Here is a 16,255-nt window from a genome sequence, read left to right as displayed (position 1 = left end):
CAGACTGACATTGTCCCCTATATGGGGAAGGGTAAGCAGTATGCACTAATGAAAAGAGATGGTGTACCTGAAATCTCTTTATTTTATTTTATGTTATTTGCCAAAAGTATGTAAAGACCTTTGTGGCTTATCTTGGGCTGGACGCTGGGAGAGGCGGTTTTTGCTTGAGGGCTGTTAACTTTATTTCTGGTGCAGGACTGCAGGGTTACGATTTGGCCTGCATATACAAGAGGGCACATGGCATATATTTTTTATTTTTCATCTTGTTGTGTGTACTGCGACCCATGAGGGTCTTAGTCAGGTTTTGTGTACGCCCACGGTGGGCAGGACCTAATTTTGCACGCTCAGACGCGCAGTTTTCCTCCGGATCGCATAGCAGCAGAGACTGGGGCTCTGAGAGGCCTAATTTGTCTACAAACCTATCGAAAAGTACTTTCACGCTATATCAGCTACAACTTCATTCCGGGGGCAGGTAGGCGCAACAGCAGAGCTGTGACGTGGTGCAGGGGCCATATTTATATCATTAATAAAATCCTGTTATAAACAATATATTTTGTATTTTTGCATATATAAGCAAGTGGATGCAATATTAAATGAGTATTTTGGGCACTTGAAATAGATTTTATCTGTTCAAAAAATGTAGTTTTCAGAAATATAGTTGCGCTTTTAAAATTTAAAGGTGCAGTACAGTTTTTTTTTTGGTATTTATTTTTTTCACATTTAATTTAATTCAGAGCTCAATAATTAAGCAAAGTACGACTATTATTAGTATTTCTAGTCTGTTTAACATGTCTGACACTGAGGAGGAAACTCCTTGCTCTATGTGTTTAGATGCCACTGTGGAACCCCCTCTGACTTTTTGTCCCTCGTGTACTTAGAGGGCCTTACAATGTAAAGCACAAATTTTATGTAAACATAAGGTGTCTAAAGATGATTCTCAGTCTGATTCTCAAGGTATACCGCTAACTTCTCCCCAAGCGTCACAACCTTTACCACCAAGCGACGCCTGGTTCTTCAACTGCGTCTAATTAATTTACTCTGCAGGATATGGCTGCAGTTATGTCAACTACCCTTACAGAGGTATTATCTAAGTTGCCAGTGTTACAGGGTAAACGCAGTAGGACAGAGGTCAATTTGATTGCTGAGCCCCCTGATGCGTTGTTAGCTATTTCCGATGTGCCCTCACAGGGATCTGAATCCCGTTTTCACCCTCTCCTAATTTCAAGAAGATGTATCCTATATCTGACACTGTTCGGGACTCTTGGCAAACAGTCTCTAAGGTGGAAGGAGCTATATCTACCCAGGACAGCTGTGCTTTCAAAGACCCTATGGATAAGAAATTGGATGCTCTTCTAAAGAAATTGTTTATTCATCAGGGTTTCCTCTTACAACCAACGGCCTGCATTGTACCAGTTACCACTGCGGCGGCCTTCTGGTTTGAGGCCTTAGAAGAGTTCCTTAAAACTGATACTCCTTTAGAGGATATTTTAGACAGAATTAAGGCTCTTAAGCTGGCTAATTCTTTTATTACAGATGCCGCCTTTCAGATTGCCAAATTGGCGGCTAAGAATGCCGGATTTGCCATTTTAGCGCGTAGAGTGTTATGTTTAAAATCTTGGTCTGCTGATGTGTCATCTAAGTCAAAGCTTTTGGCTATTCCTTTCAAAGGAAAAACCCTATTTGGGCCTGACTTGAAATAAATAATTTCTGACATTACGGGAGGTAAGGGTCATCTCCTACCTCAGGATAAAACAACTAACTGAGGGGTAAACAAAATAATTTTCGTTCCTTTCGGAACTTTAAAGGAGTCCCCTCTTCTTCATCTTCCTCCGCCAAGCAGGAAGGGAATTTTGCTCATGCCAAATCTGTCTGGAGACCCAACCAGACTTGGAACAAGGGTAAACAACCCAAGAAGCCGCTGCTGCTACCAAGACAGCGTGAAGGAGCGGCCCCCGATCCGGGACCGAATCTAGTAGGGGCAGACTTTCTTTTTTTGCCCAGGCTTGGGTAAGAGATGTTCAGGACCCCTGGACACTGGAAATCGTGTCCCAAGGGTATCAACTGGAATTCAACAGTTCTCTCCCAAGGGGGAGGTTTCTTCTTTCACGATTTTCTGTAGACCAGATAAAAAGAGAGGCATTCTTACATTGTGTAAAAGACCTCTCTACTATGGGAGTAATTCATCCCGTTCCAATACTTGAACAGGGGCAGGGGTTTTACTCAAATCTTTTTGTAGTCCCCAAAAAAGAGGGCACTTTCGACCTATTTTAGATCTAAAAAGTCTAAACAAGTTTCTCAGAGTCTCATCCTTCAAGATGGAGACTCTTCAAACAATTCTGCCATTGATCCAGGAGGGTCAATATATGACTACCGTGGACTTGAAGGACGCATACCTTCATATTCCTATCCACAGGGATCATCACCAGTTCCTAAGGTTTGCCTTCCTGGACAAACTTTTTCAGTTTGTGGCTCTTCCCTTCGGGTTGGCCACAGCACCCAGGATCTTCTCGAAGGTTCTAGAGTCCCTTTTAGCGGTTCTCAGGATGCGGGGTATTGCAGTGGCGCCTTATTTGGACAATATTCTGATCCAGACGTCATCCTGCCATCTGATAAAGTCTCATACAGACATGGTTCTGTCCTTTCTGAGGACTCACGGGTGGAAGGTGAATCTAGAGAAGAGTTCATTAATTCATCCTGGGGAGTTGGAACTCCATCCGGAGGTCTTTGCCACTCTGATCCTCAGATGGGGCAGACCGGAGTTGGATCTGATGGCATCTCATCAGAATGCCAAACTTCCAAGATACGGATCCAGGTCAAGGGATCCTCAGGCCGAACTGATAGATGCCTTGGCAGTGCCTTGGTCGTTCAACCTAGCTTATGTGTTTCCACCGTTTACTCTCCTGTCCCGAGTGATTGCTCGGATCAAACAGGAGAGGGCTTCAGTAATTCTAATCGCGCCTGTGTGGCCTAGCAGGACTTGGTATGCCGATCTAGTGGACATGTCCTCTCTTCCGCCGTGGAAGCTTTCATTGAGGCAGGACCTTCTCATTCAGGGACCCTTCCAACACCCAAATTTAGTTTCTCTGCAACTGACTGCTTGGAGATTGAACGCTTGATCTTATCTAAGCGGGGGTTCTCTGATTCGGTCATTGATACTTTGATTCAGGCAAGAAAGATCTATCATAAGATATGGCATAAATATCTTGGTTGGTGCAAATCCAAGGGCTACTCATGGAGTAGAGTTAAGATTCCTAGGCTTTTGTCCTTTCTCCAAGAAGGATTGGAGAAAGGGTTATCAGAGAGTTCCTTAAAGGGACAAATTTCTGCTTTTTCAATTTTACTACACAAGCCTCTGTTGGATGTCCCAGATGTTCAGTCTTTTTGTCAGGCTTTAATCAGAATCAAGCCTGCATTTAAACCTATTGCTCCGCCATGGAGTTTGAATTTAGTTCTTAATGTTCTTCAAGGGGTTCTGTTTGAACCCATGCATTCCATAGATATTAAGCTTTTATCTTGGAAAGTTTTGTTTTTAGTTGCTATCTCTTCTGCTCGAAGAGTTTCTGAGCTTTCTGCGTTACATTGTGATTCGCCTTATCTTATATTCCATTCTGATAAGGTGTTTTTGCGTACTAAACCTGGATTCCTTCCTAAGGTTGTTTCAAATAAGAATATTAATCAGGAAATTGTTGTTCCTTGTTTGTGTCGTAATCCTTCTTCTAAGAAGGAGCGTCTGTTACATAACTTAGACGTGGTTCGTGCCTTGAAGTTTTACTTACAAGCGACCAAGGATTTCCGTCAAACATCTTCTTTATTCGTTGTGTATTCTTGAAAGAGTAGGGGTCAAAAAGCTACAGCTACCTCTCTTTCTTTTTGGCTGAAAAGCATCATCCGCCTGGCATATGAGGGTTACGGCTCATTCTACTAGTTCTTCAAGCAGTGGTCCCTCCCGTTCATCCGTGTCCTGTTGCTTTGGTATTGTATCCCACAAGTAAGGATGAATCCGTGGACTCGTCGTATCTAGTAGAAGAAAAGGAAATTTTTGCTTACCTGATAAATTGATTTCTTCTACGATACGACGAGTCCACCTTTCATTTTAGACAGATTATATTTTTGTTTTTCAAAAGAGAAGGGAGGAGCTATATATACAGCTCTGCTTTGGTGCTCTTTGTCACTTCCTGTTAGCAGAAGGATAATGTCCCACAAGTAAGGATGAATCCATGGACTCGTCGTATCGTAGAAGAAATCAATTTATCAGGTAAGCATAAATTTTCTTTTTTAATTTTTTTTTTTTTTTTTTTTAATATTACTGAAGAAGTCTGGTTTGGGGGTTTGTACCTGTATGTATATGTGTGTGTATATATATATATATAATTTGTGTGTGTGTGTACACATACACTCTCTCACTCGCAAATCCGGAATTCCAAAATCCAAACATTCTGAAATCCAAACTTTTATATATATATATATATATATATATATATATATATATATATATATATATATATAAAATAAATAAAAAATTACTATTTTTCCTTGCTACTGGACTGTACTTTCTTTCTGAGGGTACTAGGTATACAAAAGTATTACAAATGATACAAAACTACCTTTTAGCTTATATGTATAAACTGTATTATGACTTGTAAATATTGCCTAAGTGACATAAGATATTATTGTTTACACTTGGTTTCATGCCCTCTTCAAACTGTTTCATTTTAAAGATGCAAATATTCCAAAAATCCAAACCTTTTCTGGTCCCAAGCAGTTTGGATAAAGGGTTTATTACCTGTATAGATAATATTGTTGTTTTACCACATAGATCTTTAAAGGTAAATAAATGCAGATTCAAATTACAATTAATACAAATGCAAAGTTCATCAGTTAATCTGAGTTATAATTGCAAAACAATTTCACACGTTTCATTACAGGAACTCACTAAGCGGGAGGTAGAATACATCACCCTGTCTAGAGACACAACTGAAGCTGATCTCAAGCAGAGGAGAGAAATTCGAGCTGGAACAGCTTTTTACATTGATCAGGCAAGTCACTGCCACACTATACTTCTCACGCCTGCTGCAAATAAATATACATCCTTTTGTATTCTTAGATGAAATAGAAGTGCTGGTGTACATTGGTAAAACATTGTTAGGAGCATTATCTTCAGGAGCTTTTATGGCTTTAGTAAAATATTAAATCAGTAGATGGTCAATATGAAGAATATTTTTTAACTTGATTTAAAAAAGAAAAACAAAACAGACATGGAACACTTTGAGGCTACAACTAAAATGTTTAATTATGCATAGTGAATACAAAGCTGTGATATACTCATTTTTATATCCTTTAATGAGTTGGTAATGCTAGTGCTTTTAAAAAGTGTGTCTATTAGATGTTGCATTCAACTTCATATAACCAAATTTCTTCTACAAGATACGACGAGTCCACGGATTTCATCCTTGTGAGATATTATCCTCCTGCTAACAGGAAGTGGCAAAGAGCACCACAGCAGAGTTGTATATATAGCTCCTCCCTTCCCTCCAACCCCAGTCATTCTCTGTGTTATACTAGGAAGAGGTAAAGTGAGGTGTTAGTTTTAGTTTCTTCAATCAAGAAGTTTTTTTATTTTAAATGGTACCGGTGAGTACTATTTTCCTCAGGGGGATATGGAAGAAGATTTCTGCCCTGAGGTTGATGATCTTAGCAGATGTAACTAAGATCCATGTTGGTTCCCACAGAGATTCTGAAGGTAATACAAGAGACATCTTCAGTGTGGAGAACGGTTTCATGCTACAAGCAGCATTGAGGTATGTGCAGCCCTTTATTTCTGAGGAGACTTGATATATCAGAACTGGCTGACATTTATTTCCCTGCAAGGGAAGGGGTAAGCAGTAGACCTGTAAAACAAAGGGGTATTACTGAGAAACCTATGCTTAACTTATTTTATTGACATATTGGGCCAAGCATTATAATGGGCTTAACAGCATTATAAAGAGACACTGGGAGAGGCAGGAATATGCTTAACGGTTTTTATTGGAAAATACAGGATTTGCATATAAACAGTTTGGCCATATTTTGAGTGTACTTAGGGGTTAAATTATATCCACATGGCTTATACTCTAAACCACTTCACCATGCGGTTGTTCAGGCCTATACAATCATCGGACATGATGGGCGGGGCTTATTTTCGTGCGCTCAGACGTGCACTTCCCTCTGGCTTAGAAGGCAGCAGGCCGGTTGAGCCTAGACTGGTGTTCTATTATCCGGATCTTTGTCAAGTCATTTTGAAGTACCATGGGGGCAGGTAGGCGCCACAGCAGAGCTTTGGCGAGGTGCAGGGGTTATATTTTTCAAATTTAACATATTTGTGACTATAAATGCCTTGTAGAGTTTAATTCTCCCCTTACTCTTGGGGTGCAATAATTTTTGGAGCCATTGCTTAGGTGTAGTTAATTTTAAATAGTAAATTAACATGTTGTAGCAGTTTTGGAAAATTTGTGCGCTTTTTTACTTCTTAAAGGCGCAGTACACGTTTCTCAAACAATTGTTTAAATCAATAAATAAAGTGTTTAACGACTATTGTGGTTATTACTAGTCTGTTCAACATGTCTGACATTGAGGAATCTCATTGTTCTATGTGTTTAGAAGCCATTGTGGAACCCCCTCTTACATTGTGTACCTCTTGTACTGAAAGGGCCTTACATTGTAAAAAGCATATTTTAGGTAAAGAAAGTGTGCCTAAGGAGGATTCTCAATCTGAAGAGAACCAGGATATGCCATCCAATTCTCCCCAAGTGTCGCAACCTTTAACGCCCACACAAGCAACGCCAAGTACCTCTAGTGCGTCTAATTCTTTTACTCTGCAGGAGATGGCTGCAGTTATGTCAACTTCCCTTACAGAGGTATTATCTAAATTACCAGTGTTACATGGTAAACGCAATAGGTCAGGGATTATTGTGAATACTGAATCCTCTGATGCTTTATTGGCTATTTCCGATGTACCCTCACAGTGCTCTGAGTTGGGGGTCAGGGAATTGCTGTCTGAGGGAGAACTTTCAGACTCAGGAAATGTGTTACCTCAGACAGATTCGGACGTTATGTCCTTTAAATTTAATCTTGAACACCTCTGCCTGTTAGTTCGGGAGGTTTTAGCGACTCTGGATGATTGTGACCCTATTGTGATACCACCAGAGAAATTGTGTAAGATGGACGAATATTTAGAGGTACCTACTTACACTGATGTTTTTCCAGTTCCTAAAAGAATTTCGGAAATTGTAAAAAAAGGAATGGGATAGACCAGACATATCGTTCTCTCCCCCTCCTAATTTTAAGAAAATGTTTCCCATATCAGACACCATTCGGGACTCTTGGCAAACAGTCCCTAAGGTGGAGTGAGCTATATCTACCCTGGCTAAGCGTAAAACTATACCAATTGAGGACAGTTGTGCTTTCAAAGACCCTATGGATAAAAAGTTAGAGGGTCTTCTAAAGAAATTATTTATTCATCAGGGTTTTCTTTTACAACCTACGGCTTGCATTGTTCCAGTTACTACTGCAGCAGCTTTTTGGTTTGATGCTCTAGAAGAGTCTCTGAAGGTTGAGACTCCATTAGATGACATTTTGGATAGAATTAAGGCTCTCAAGCTAGCTAATTCTTTTATTACAGATGCCACTTTTCAGATTGCTAAATTAGTGGCGAAAAATGCAGGATTTGCAATTTTAGCGCGTAGAGCGTTATGGCTCAATTCTTGGTCGGTTGATGTGTCATCAAAATCTTAAGCTTTTAGCTATTCCTTTTAAGGGTAAGACCCTATTCGGACCTGATTTGAAGGAAATTATTTCTGACATTACTGGAGGTAAAGGCCATGCCCTACCTCAGGATAAGTCAATTAAGATGAGGGGTAAACAAAATAATTTTTGTTCCTTTCGAAACTTTAAAGGAGGACCCTCTGCGTCCTTTTCCTCTACGACGCAGGAAGGGAATTTTGTTCAATCCAAGTCAGTCTGGAGACCCAACCAGGCTTGGAATAATGGTAAACAATCCAAGAAGCCCGCTGCTGCTACAAAGACAGCATTAAGGGGCGGCCCCCGATCCGGGACCGGATCTAGTAGGGGGCAGACTTTCTTTCTTTGCTCAGGCTTGGGCAAGAGATGTTCAGGACCCCTGGGCACTGGAAATCGTGACCCACGGGTATCAACTGGAATTCAAGGATTTTCTCCCAAGAGGGAGGTTTCATCTTTCACAATTGTCTGTAGACCAGATAAAAAGAGAGGCATTCTTACGCTGTGTAAAAGACCTCTCTACCATGGGAATAATTTGCCCCGTTCCAAAACTGGAACAGGGGCAGGGGTTTTACTCAAATCTTTTTGTGGTTCCCAAAACAGAGGGCACTTTCAGACCCATTTTAGATCTCAAGTGTCTAAACAAGTTCCTCAGAGTTCCATCATTCAAGATGGAGACTATACAAACAATATTACCTATGATCCAGGAGGGTCAATATATGACTACCGTGGATTTGAAGGATGCATACCTTCATATTCCTATTCACAAGGATCATCATCAGTTCCTAAGGTTTGCCTTTCTGGACAAACATTATCAGTTTGTTGCCCTTCCTTTCGGGTTGGTCACAGCACCCAGGATCTTAACAAAGGTTCTAGGGTCCCTTCTGGCGGTTCTCAGACCGCGGGGCATAGCAGTGGCGCCTTATCTGGACGATATTCTGATTGAGGCGTCAACTTATCAGCTGGCAAAATCTCACACGGACACAGTGTTGTCTTTTCTGAGAACTCACGGCTGGAAGGTGAACATAGAAAAGAGTTCACTAGTTCCACAGACAAGGGTTCCTTTCTTGGGAACTCTGATAGACTCGGTAGACATGAAAATATTTCTGACGGAGGTCAGAAAATCAAAGATTCTAAATACTTGCCGAGCACTTCAGTCCATTCCTCGGCCATCAGTGGCTCAGTGTATGGAGGTCATTGGATTAATGGTAGCGGCAATGGACATCATTCCGTCTGCTCACTTTCATCTCAGACCACTGCAGCTGTGCATGCTCGGACAGTGGAATGGGGACTATGCGAATTTATCTCGTCAGATAAATCTGGATCAAGAGACCATAGACTCTCTTCTTTGGTGGTTGTCGTCGGATCATCTGTCCCAGGGGACTTGTTTCCGCAGACCCTCGTGGGTGATTGTGACAACGGACGCCAGCCTACTGGGTTGGGGTGCAGTCTGGAATTCCCTGAAGGCTCAGGGTGTTTGGACTCAGGTGGAGTCTCTACTTCCAATTAATATTCTGGAACTGAGAGCCATATTCAATGCACTTCAGATTCATTCATCAGATTCCAGTCGGACAATATAACGACTGTGGCGTATATCAATTATCAGGGGGAACAAGGAGTTCCTTAGCGATGATAGAAGTATCAAAGATAATCCGATGGGCGGAGGCCCACTCTTGCTATCTCAAAGCGATCTACATCCCAGGAGTAGAGAACTGGGAAGCGGATTTTCTAAGTCGTCAGACTTTTCATCCGGGGGAGTGGGAACTCCACCCGGTGGTGTTTGCCTCATTGACTCGTCAATGGGGCAGACTGGAAATAGACCTGATGGCATCTCGTCAGAATGCCAAGCTTCCACGTTACGGATCCAGGTCAAGGGATCCTCAGGCCGAACTGATAGATGCCTTGGCAGTACCTTGGTCGTTCAGCCTAGCTTACGTGTTTCCAACGTTTCCTCTGCTTCCACGCGTGATTGCTCGGATCAAATAGGAGAGAGCTTCAGTAATCCTGATAGCGCCTGCGTGGCCATGCAGGACTTGGTATGCTGATCTAGTGGACACGTCCTCTCTGCCACTGTGGAAACTTCCTTTGAGACAGGACCTGCTCATTCAAGGTCCTTTCCTGCATCCAAATCTACATTCTCTGCAGCTGACTGCTTGGAGATTGAATGCTTAATTTTATCTAAGCGAGGATTCTTGATTCGGTCATCGATAATTTGGTACAGGCTCGAAAGCCTGTCACTAGAAAAATCTATCATAAGATTTGGCGTAAATATCTTTATTGGTGTGAATCCAAGGGTTACTCATGGAGTAAAGTTAGGATTCCTAGGATTCTGTCTTTTCTCCAAGAAGGATTGGGGAAAGGGTTATCAGCAAGTTCTTTAAAGGGACAAATTTCTGCTTTGTCAATTTTGCTTCACAAACGTTTGGCAGATGTGCCAGATGTTCAGTCCTTTTGTCAGGCTTTAACAAGAATTAAGCCTGTATTTAGACCAATTACTCCTCATTGGAGTTTGAATTTAGTTTTGCGAGTACTTCAAGGGGTTCCGTTTGAACCCATGCATTCCATAGATATTAAATTGATATATTGGAAAGTTTTATTTTTAGTTGTTATTTCTTCTGCTCGAAAAGTTTCTGAGCTTTCACCGCTACAATGTTATTCGCCTTATCTTATATTTCATTCTGATAAGGTGGTTTTACGTACCAAACCTGGATTTCTTTCTAAGGTTGTTTCAAACAAGAATATTAATCAGGAAATTGTTGTTCCTTCCTTGTGCCCTAATCCTTCTTCTAAGATGGAGCGTCTATTACATAACCTGGACGTGCTCCATGCCTTGAAGTTTTACAGGCGACTAAGGATTTCCGTCAATCATCTTCATTATTCATTGTTTATTCTGGAAAGCGTAGGGGTCAGAAAGCTACTGCTGCCTCTCTTTCTTTTTGGCTGAGGAGTATCATCTGCCTGGCATATGACACTGCTGGACAGCAGCCTCCTGAAAGAATTACGGCTCATTCTAGTAAGGCTGTGGCTTCCACATGGGCCTTTAAAAACTATGCTTCTGTTGAACAGATTTGTAAGGCTGCGACTTGGTCGTCTCTTCATTCTTTTTATAAATTTGATAATTTTGCTTCTTCTGAGGCTGTTTTTGGGAGAAAGGTACTTCAAGCAGTGGTGCCTTCCGTTTAGGTCTCTGTCTTGTCCCTTCCTTTCATCCATGTCCTGTAGCTTTGGTATTGTATCCCACAAGTAAGGATGAAATTCGTGGACTCGTCGTATCTTGTAGAAGAAAAGGAAATTTATGCTTACCTGATAAATTTATTTCTTCTACGATACGACGAGTCCACGGCCCTCCCTGTCATTTTAAGACATATTATAAATATTTTTTTTTACAACTTCAGTCACCTCTGCACCTTTTAGCTTTTCCTTTCTCTTCCTAAAACCTTTGGTCCAATGACTGGGGGTGGAGGGAAGGGAGGAGCTATATATACAGCTCTGCTGTGGAGCTCTTTGCCACTTCCTGTTAGCAGGAGGATAATATCCCACAAGTAAGGATGAAATCCGTGGACTCGTTGTATCGTAGAAGAAATCAATTTATCAGGTAAGCATAAATTTCCTTTTTTATAAGGTGTGACCGATCTTGTAATACTTTCTGTCAGGTACAGGCAATAAATTATGTGATTGATATAGTCCGTGCCTTGAATGAGCCAAATTTTTTAAGGTTGTCTGATAAAACTGGTTATAAGAAAATGAAGAGACTAAATTTAACAACTAAAGAATTTAGTGCATTAAATTATGCAGACGTTAATTTAGATAAGGGTAGCTCCAAAGTCATTTTAGTTATGCAACAGAAAAGGTTAACTGTTAATTTAGATAAGGGTAGCTCCAGAGTCATTCTAGTTAGGCAACAGAAAAGGTTAACTGTTAATTTAGATAAGGGTAGCTCCAGAGTCATTCTAGTTAGGCAACAAAAAAGGTTAACTGTTAATTTAGATAAGGGTAGCTCCAGAGTCATTCTAGTTAGGCAACAGAAAAGGTTAACTGTTAATTTAGATAAGGGTAGCTCCAGAGTCATTCTAGTTAGGCAACAGAAAAGGTTTACTGTTAATTTAGATAAGGGTAGCTCCAGAGTCATTCTAGTTAGGCAACAGAAAAGGTTAACTGTTAATTTAGATAAGGGTAGCTCCAGAGTCATTCTAGTTAGGCAACAGAAAAGGTTAACTGTTAATTTAGATAAGGGTAGCTCCAGAGTCATTCTAGTTAGGCAACAGAAAAGGTTAACTGTTAATTTAGATAAGGGTAGCTCAGGAGTCATTCTAGTTAGGCAACAGAAAAGGTTAACTGTTAATTTAGATAAATAAGGGTAGCTCCAAAGTCATTCTAGTTAGGCAACATAAAAGGTTATCTTTTAATCCTACTTCTTTAACTGTATCACATCTAGAACATTTCTTGAGGGAAGGCAGAGTAAAGGATTGATTGCAATAAAAAGTGTTTATCTTCTGAGGGTAGTAGTATTCAAGCATTTGCTTAAAGTGCATTAATGCCTCACTGACCCTCCTTGCAGATCTGTTATTTCATCTATTGGTTCTTTTCATGACAAATGTAGTGGATTAATACACATGGCTGGTGGTCATAAATGTATGAGGTTCCCGCTAGTTAACATTGGTTGAAGATATAATGATGGATTTCTTATCAAGAACATTGATTTTTTTCTTAAAGGGACAGTCTAAACCAGAATTTTTATTGTTTTAAAAGATAGATAATCCCTTTATTAACTATTCCCCAATTTTGCATAACCAACAGTTATATTAATACACTTTTTACCTCTGTTATTACCTTGTATCTAAGCCTCTGCAGACTGCCTCCTTATCTCAGTTCTTTTGACAGACTTGCATTTTAGCCAATCAGTGCCCTCTCATAAGTAACTCCACGGGCGTGAGCTCGTTATCTATATGGCACACATGAACTAACTCCCTCTAGTTTTGAAAAAAAAATGTCAAAATGCATTCAGATAAGAGGCGGCCTTCAAGGGCCAAGAAATAAGCATATGAGCCTACCTCGGTTTAGCTTTCAACTTAGAATACCAAGAGAGCAAAGCAAAATTGATGATAATAGTAAATTGGAAAGTCCGAATCATGAAAGTTTATTTTTGACTAGTCTGTACAATTTAACACATAATTAATTGGTCTTTGAAGGTATTTTGAATCAAAACAATATCTTAAAATGGCTAATAACAGCTTGGAAACCTGATATCTGGATATGTTGATATGTCATAATGACACAGGAGTACATACTGAAGTATTAGGAAAGACATTTTCAGGTAATACTTTATTAGGCGCTAATTATTCAAACCCTGAACATCTCAAAAAGGAATTGCAAAATGTCAGTATATTAGATTATAATGGAACTATGATACCCACCCAGGATTTTATTGGAAACATGCTAATAAGTTTACTGTGTGGTTAATAGATAGAAGCTGTGATCCCATATAATTTATGACATCTCATAGGAGTTTAGCACATTATTTTGGACACACTACTCCATGATCACCAAAAGAAAGAAATAAACAGCAGCAGGGTGGTGACAGTAATACATTTCTCACTACATATATTGAAAATAATGAGAACATCTGTGAAATCATTGGGACAAATTTGCCCATATTAAAAAGTGGTAAAAGTTTTGAGAGTATAGCACAACTTTGTAAGTTTGTACCAAGTATATGTAAGAGAATTGGAGCTTATGGGATTGTTCACAATCAACAATATTTTCAGCAGTCATCGAGTTTTGCATTTCGTACAATTTCGTCAGCAGGGATTTTGAGCGATCACAATCCCAAATTGCTTCTATCGATAAAAGTCCACAAAGCAGCCTTTTTTTTTCCTTTTTTTACAAAAAATTAGTTGTCTATTGACAGCTCTCCGCTCCAGGTGGTGACGTCACTTGACGCGGCCGGCTTACTGTGGGTAAGGCAGTAGCTGAAGGTGGAAACTTGATTCCTAAATGGCTCCGCTCTGAGCGTGTCCCTCTGGATACTTGTGTCACAATGTATATAGAGCTTGCTGGGATCAGTGCTGCTCTCTCTCCAATTAGGCAATAAATAACTCTCAAAAAACAAGTCTGAGCAATACATCGGTTTTCTCAAATATCGGGATATAAAATTAATATAGATAAATGTGAGGCGCTACCCCTTTCTATTCCCAAACACACTATCAAATTGATAGAGGCAAACTTTGACTTCAAATAGGCTCCAGACGGGTTGAAATATTTAGGCATAAAGTTAATGTCACACTCCTCGAAGCTATATGAAGCAAACTATACCCCCTTGCTTAAAATGATTAGATCTGATCTGGGAAAATGGAAGAAATTGGGTTTTTCTTGGTATGGGAGACTGTCTGCGATAAAAATAACGACTTTACCTAGAATACTATACTTATTCAGGGTGCTTCCGATCAGGATTAATGCTGCTGACATAACTAGTCTTCAGAGAGACATACATAGTTTCCTAAGAGATAATAAGCACCTGAGAATAAGCCATACTATCTTAAACAGACATAGGCAGCAAGGAGGGGTAGGTGTCCCCAATCTACTTGATTACTATAGAGCAGCGAGACTAGCCCAAGACTCCCTATTAAGCAGGAGACAGGAAGATGTACTATGGCCTGTTTTAGAGGCAGAGGTGGTGGGGCAGGAGACTCCGGATGGCATCCTTTGGTGTAATGAGCTGGTTGGTAGACACGCCATATACCAAAATAAAACCACACTACTCTCTAGACGGCAGTGGCCATCCTCACAAAACACGGAAAGAATTCTTCCTTTACGCTCAAAGATATTACCCTTAAAATACATTGTTAATGAAGAATTTAAATATCACATTAGAAAATGGGAGAATAAAGGGTTATACAGGGTAGCCGACATATACTCCCAAGGCAAAGTATTGACTTTCACTCAGCTCCAGCAGAAACTTGAACCTCTTCCATTACCATGGTTCTTATACCTCCAAGTAATCTCAGCTGCACGCACATATATATACAAATCCCTGACACATACTAGACAATCTGAGCTTGAGCACCTTTGTACAACGACAGCTAGTCCCAAAAGGGCAATATCTAGGTTGTACATCTCTATCCAGGAATCTAAAAGCGACTCTAAAACAACATTAATGACAAAATGGGAAGTAGATATTGATAAAGAGTTAGAACTAAATAATTGGCAGGAGATGCTGCATCAAACCTGTAAGGGCCTCATTAGTGCTGATTTGAGAGAAAATGCACTAAAAACATCTTTCAGATGGTACCTAACTCCGACTAAGACAGCCCATATGGGAAAAGAGAGCTCTAACATTTGCTACAGAGGGTGTAGAGAGAGAGGTTCATATCTACACATGTGGTGGGAATGTCCCAAGGTTCATAAAATATGGCAAGAACTGTCCTCACTAATAGGAAAAGTGTTAGACGAACAGATTAATCTTACCCCCGCTCAGGCTGTATTGCATGAACGCATCCCTAGATTGAACAAACACATTAATACGTTTATCAGAATACTCTGCACCACGACCAGAATTGTGATCGCTAAGTATTGGAAGATGGAGATACCGTCGTGGTTAGAAGTCATAGCTAGAATCAAGTTGGTGTACTCAATGTATGAATCAGCTGCATAGATACAGGACACGGAGGCTCAATTTCAGAAAGTCTGGTTTTACTGGATGCTAGAAGGGAATAACAGTACAACTTCGGTTGTAGCTGAGGGGGAGGTGGAGCTGAGGGGGGGAGGAAGATAGTGTTCGGGGAGAGGGAAATAGAGGTGAGGAACAAACCTAGATGTCAACTTTGAGAGCAAGATAAGATGAGCAAGCAATTTTTTGAAATGTTCAAAACACAAAATACAACGCTGATATGTTAAGGTATAAGTTTTATTCGTGCATTGACTATTGTTTTTATGTCTATACAGTTTTAGTTTTACGTTATTGTTATTGAGGCTGGGAATCTCTGAAGATTATGCCTCCTACATATTATATGTTCCCCAAGTATACAATATATGATGGGCTCTGTTAGGAAAATGTTCGAGGGATCATATGCTTATGTTTAAATAAAACACTCTCTCCCGAAGTTGTACAGAAGACTGCACAAAGTGAAAGGGATTAATCTCATTAAAACAAAAATTGAGAAGCCTGTTTGCTGACTTCTACAGTAGTTTTATACAGTGACTTGGTCAAATCTCCAAGTAAAGAAGAGTTTTTCCAAAATCAGAAGTGCTCTTGAAGGATATTCCTTTCTGAAATGTGATTATTATTCCCCAAGGTCTGATGTTTTCAAATGATTGTATTTTCTTTTCTTTTGATGTTACTGTTGGAGGAGTGTGTTTAATAAAAATATATTTCAATTAAAAAACAAGTCTGGAGAAGCAGCAACTCGATAAAAACAGTTCTTTATTTGCTTCTTAAAATCAAGAACAAATGCATAGATATAGCAATGAAATGCCCATTAGCTGG

The 16,255-nt window shown here is 40.0% G+C and overlaps 1 protein-coding gene across 1 annotated transcript in view; it reads left to right on the top strand.

Annotated features, from left to right (window-relative positions):
* Window positions 1-16,255, top strand: part of VWA8 (von Willebrand factor A domain containing 8) — a 1,436,595-nt gene that overhangs the window by 128,423 nt on the left and 1,291,917 nt on the right. Inside the window, exon 5 of the mRNA XM_053707969.1 lies at window positions 4,926-5,036. Within this exon, the coding sequence (XP_053563944.1) occupies window positions 4,926-5,036 (111 nt within the window). The remainder of the gene's footprint in view (window positions 1-4,925; window positions 5,037-16,255) is intronic.

The sequence above is a fragment of the Bombina bombina genome, chromosome 3 (assembly GCF_027579735.1).
Source record: "Bombina bombina isolate aBomBom1 chromosome 3, aBomBom1.pri, whole genome shotgun sequence".
Lineage (NCBI taxonomy): Eukaryota > Metazoa > Chordata > Amphibia > Anura > Bombinatoridae > Bombina > Bombina bombina.
The sequence above is the reverse complement of the archived record's forward strand: the minus strand, read 5'-3'. Positions and strand labels throughout refer to the sequence as shown.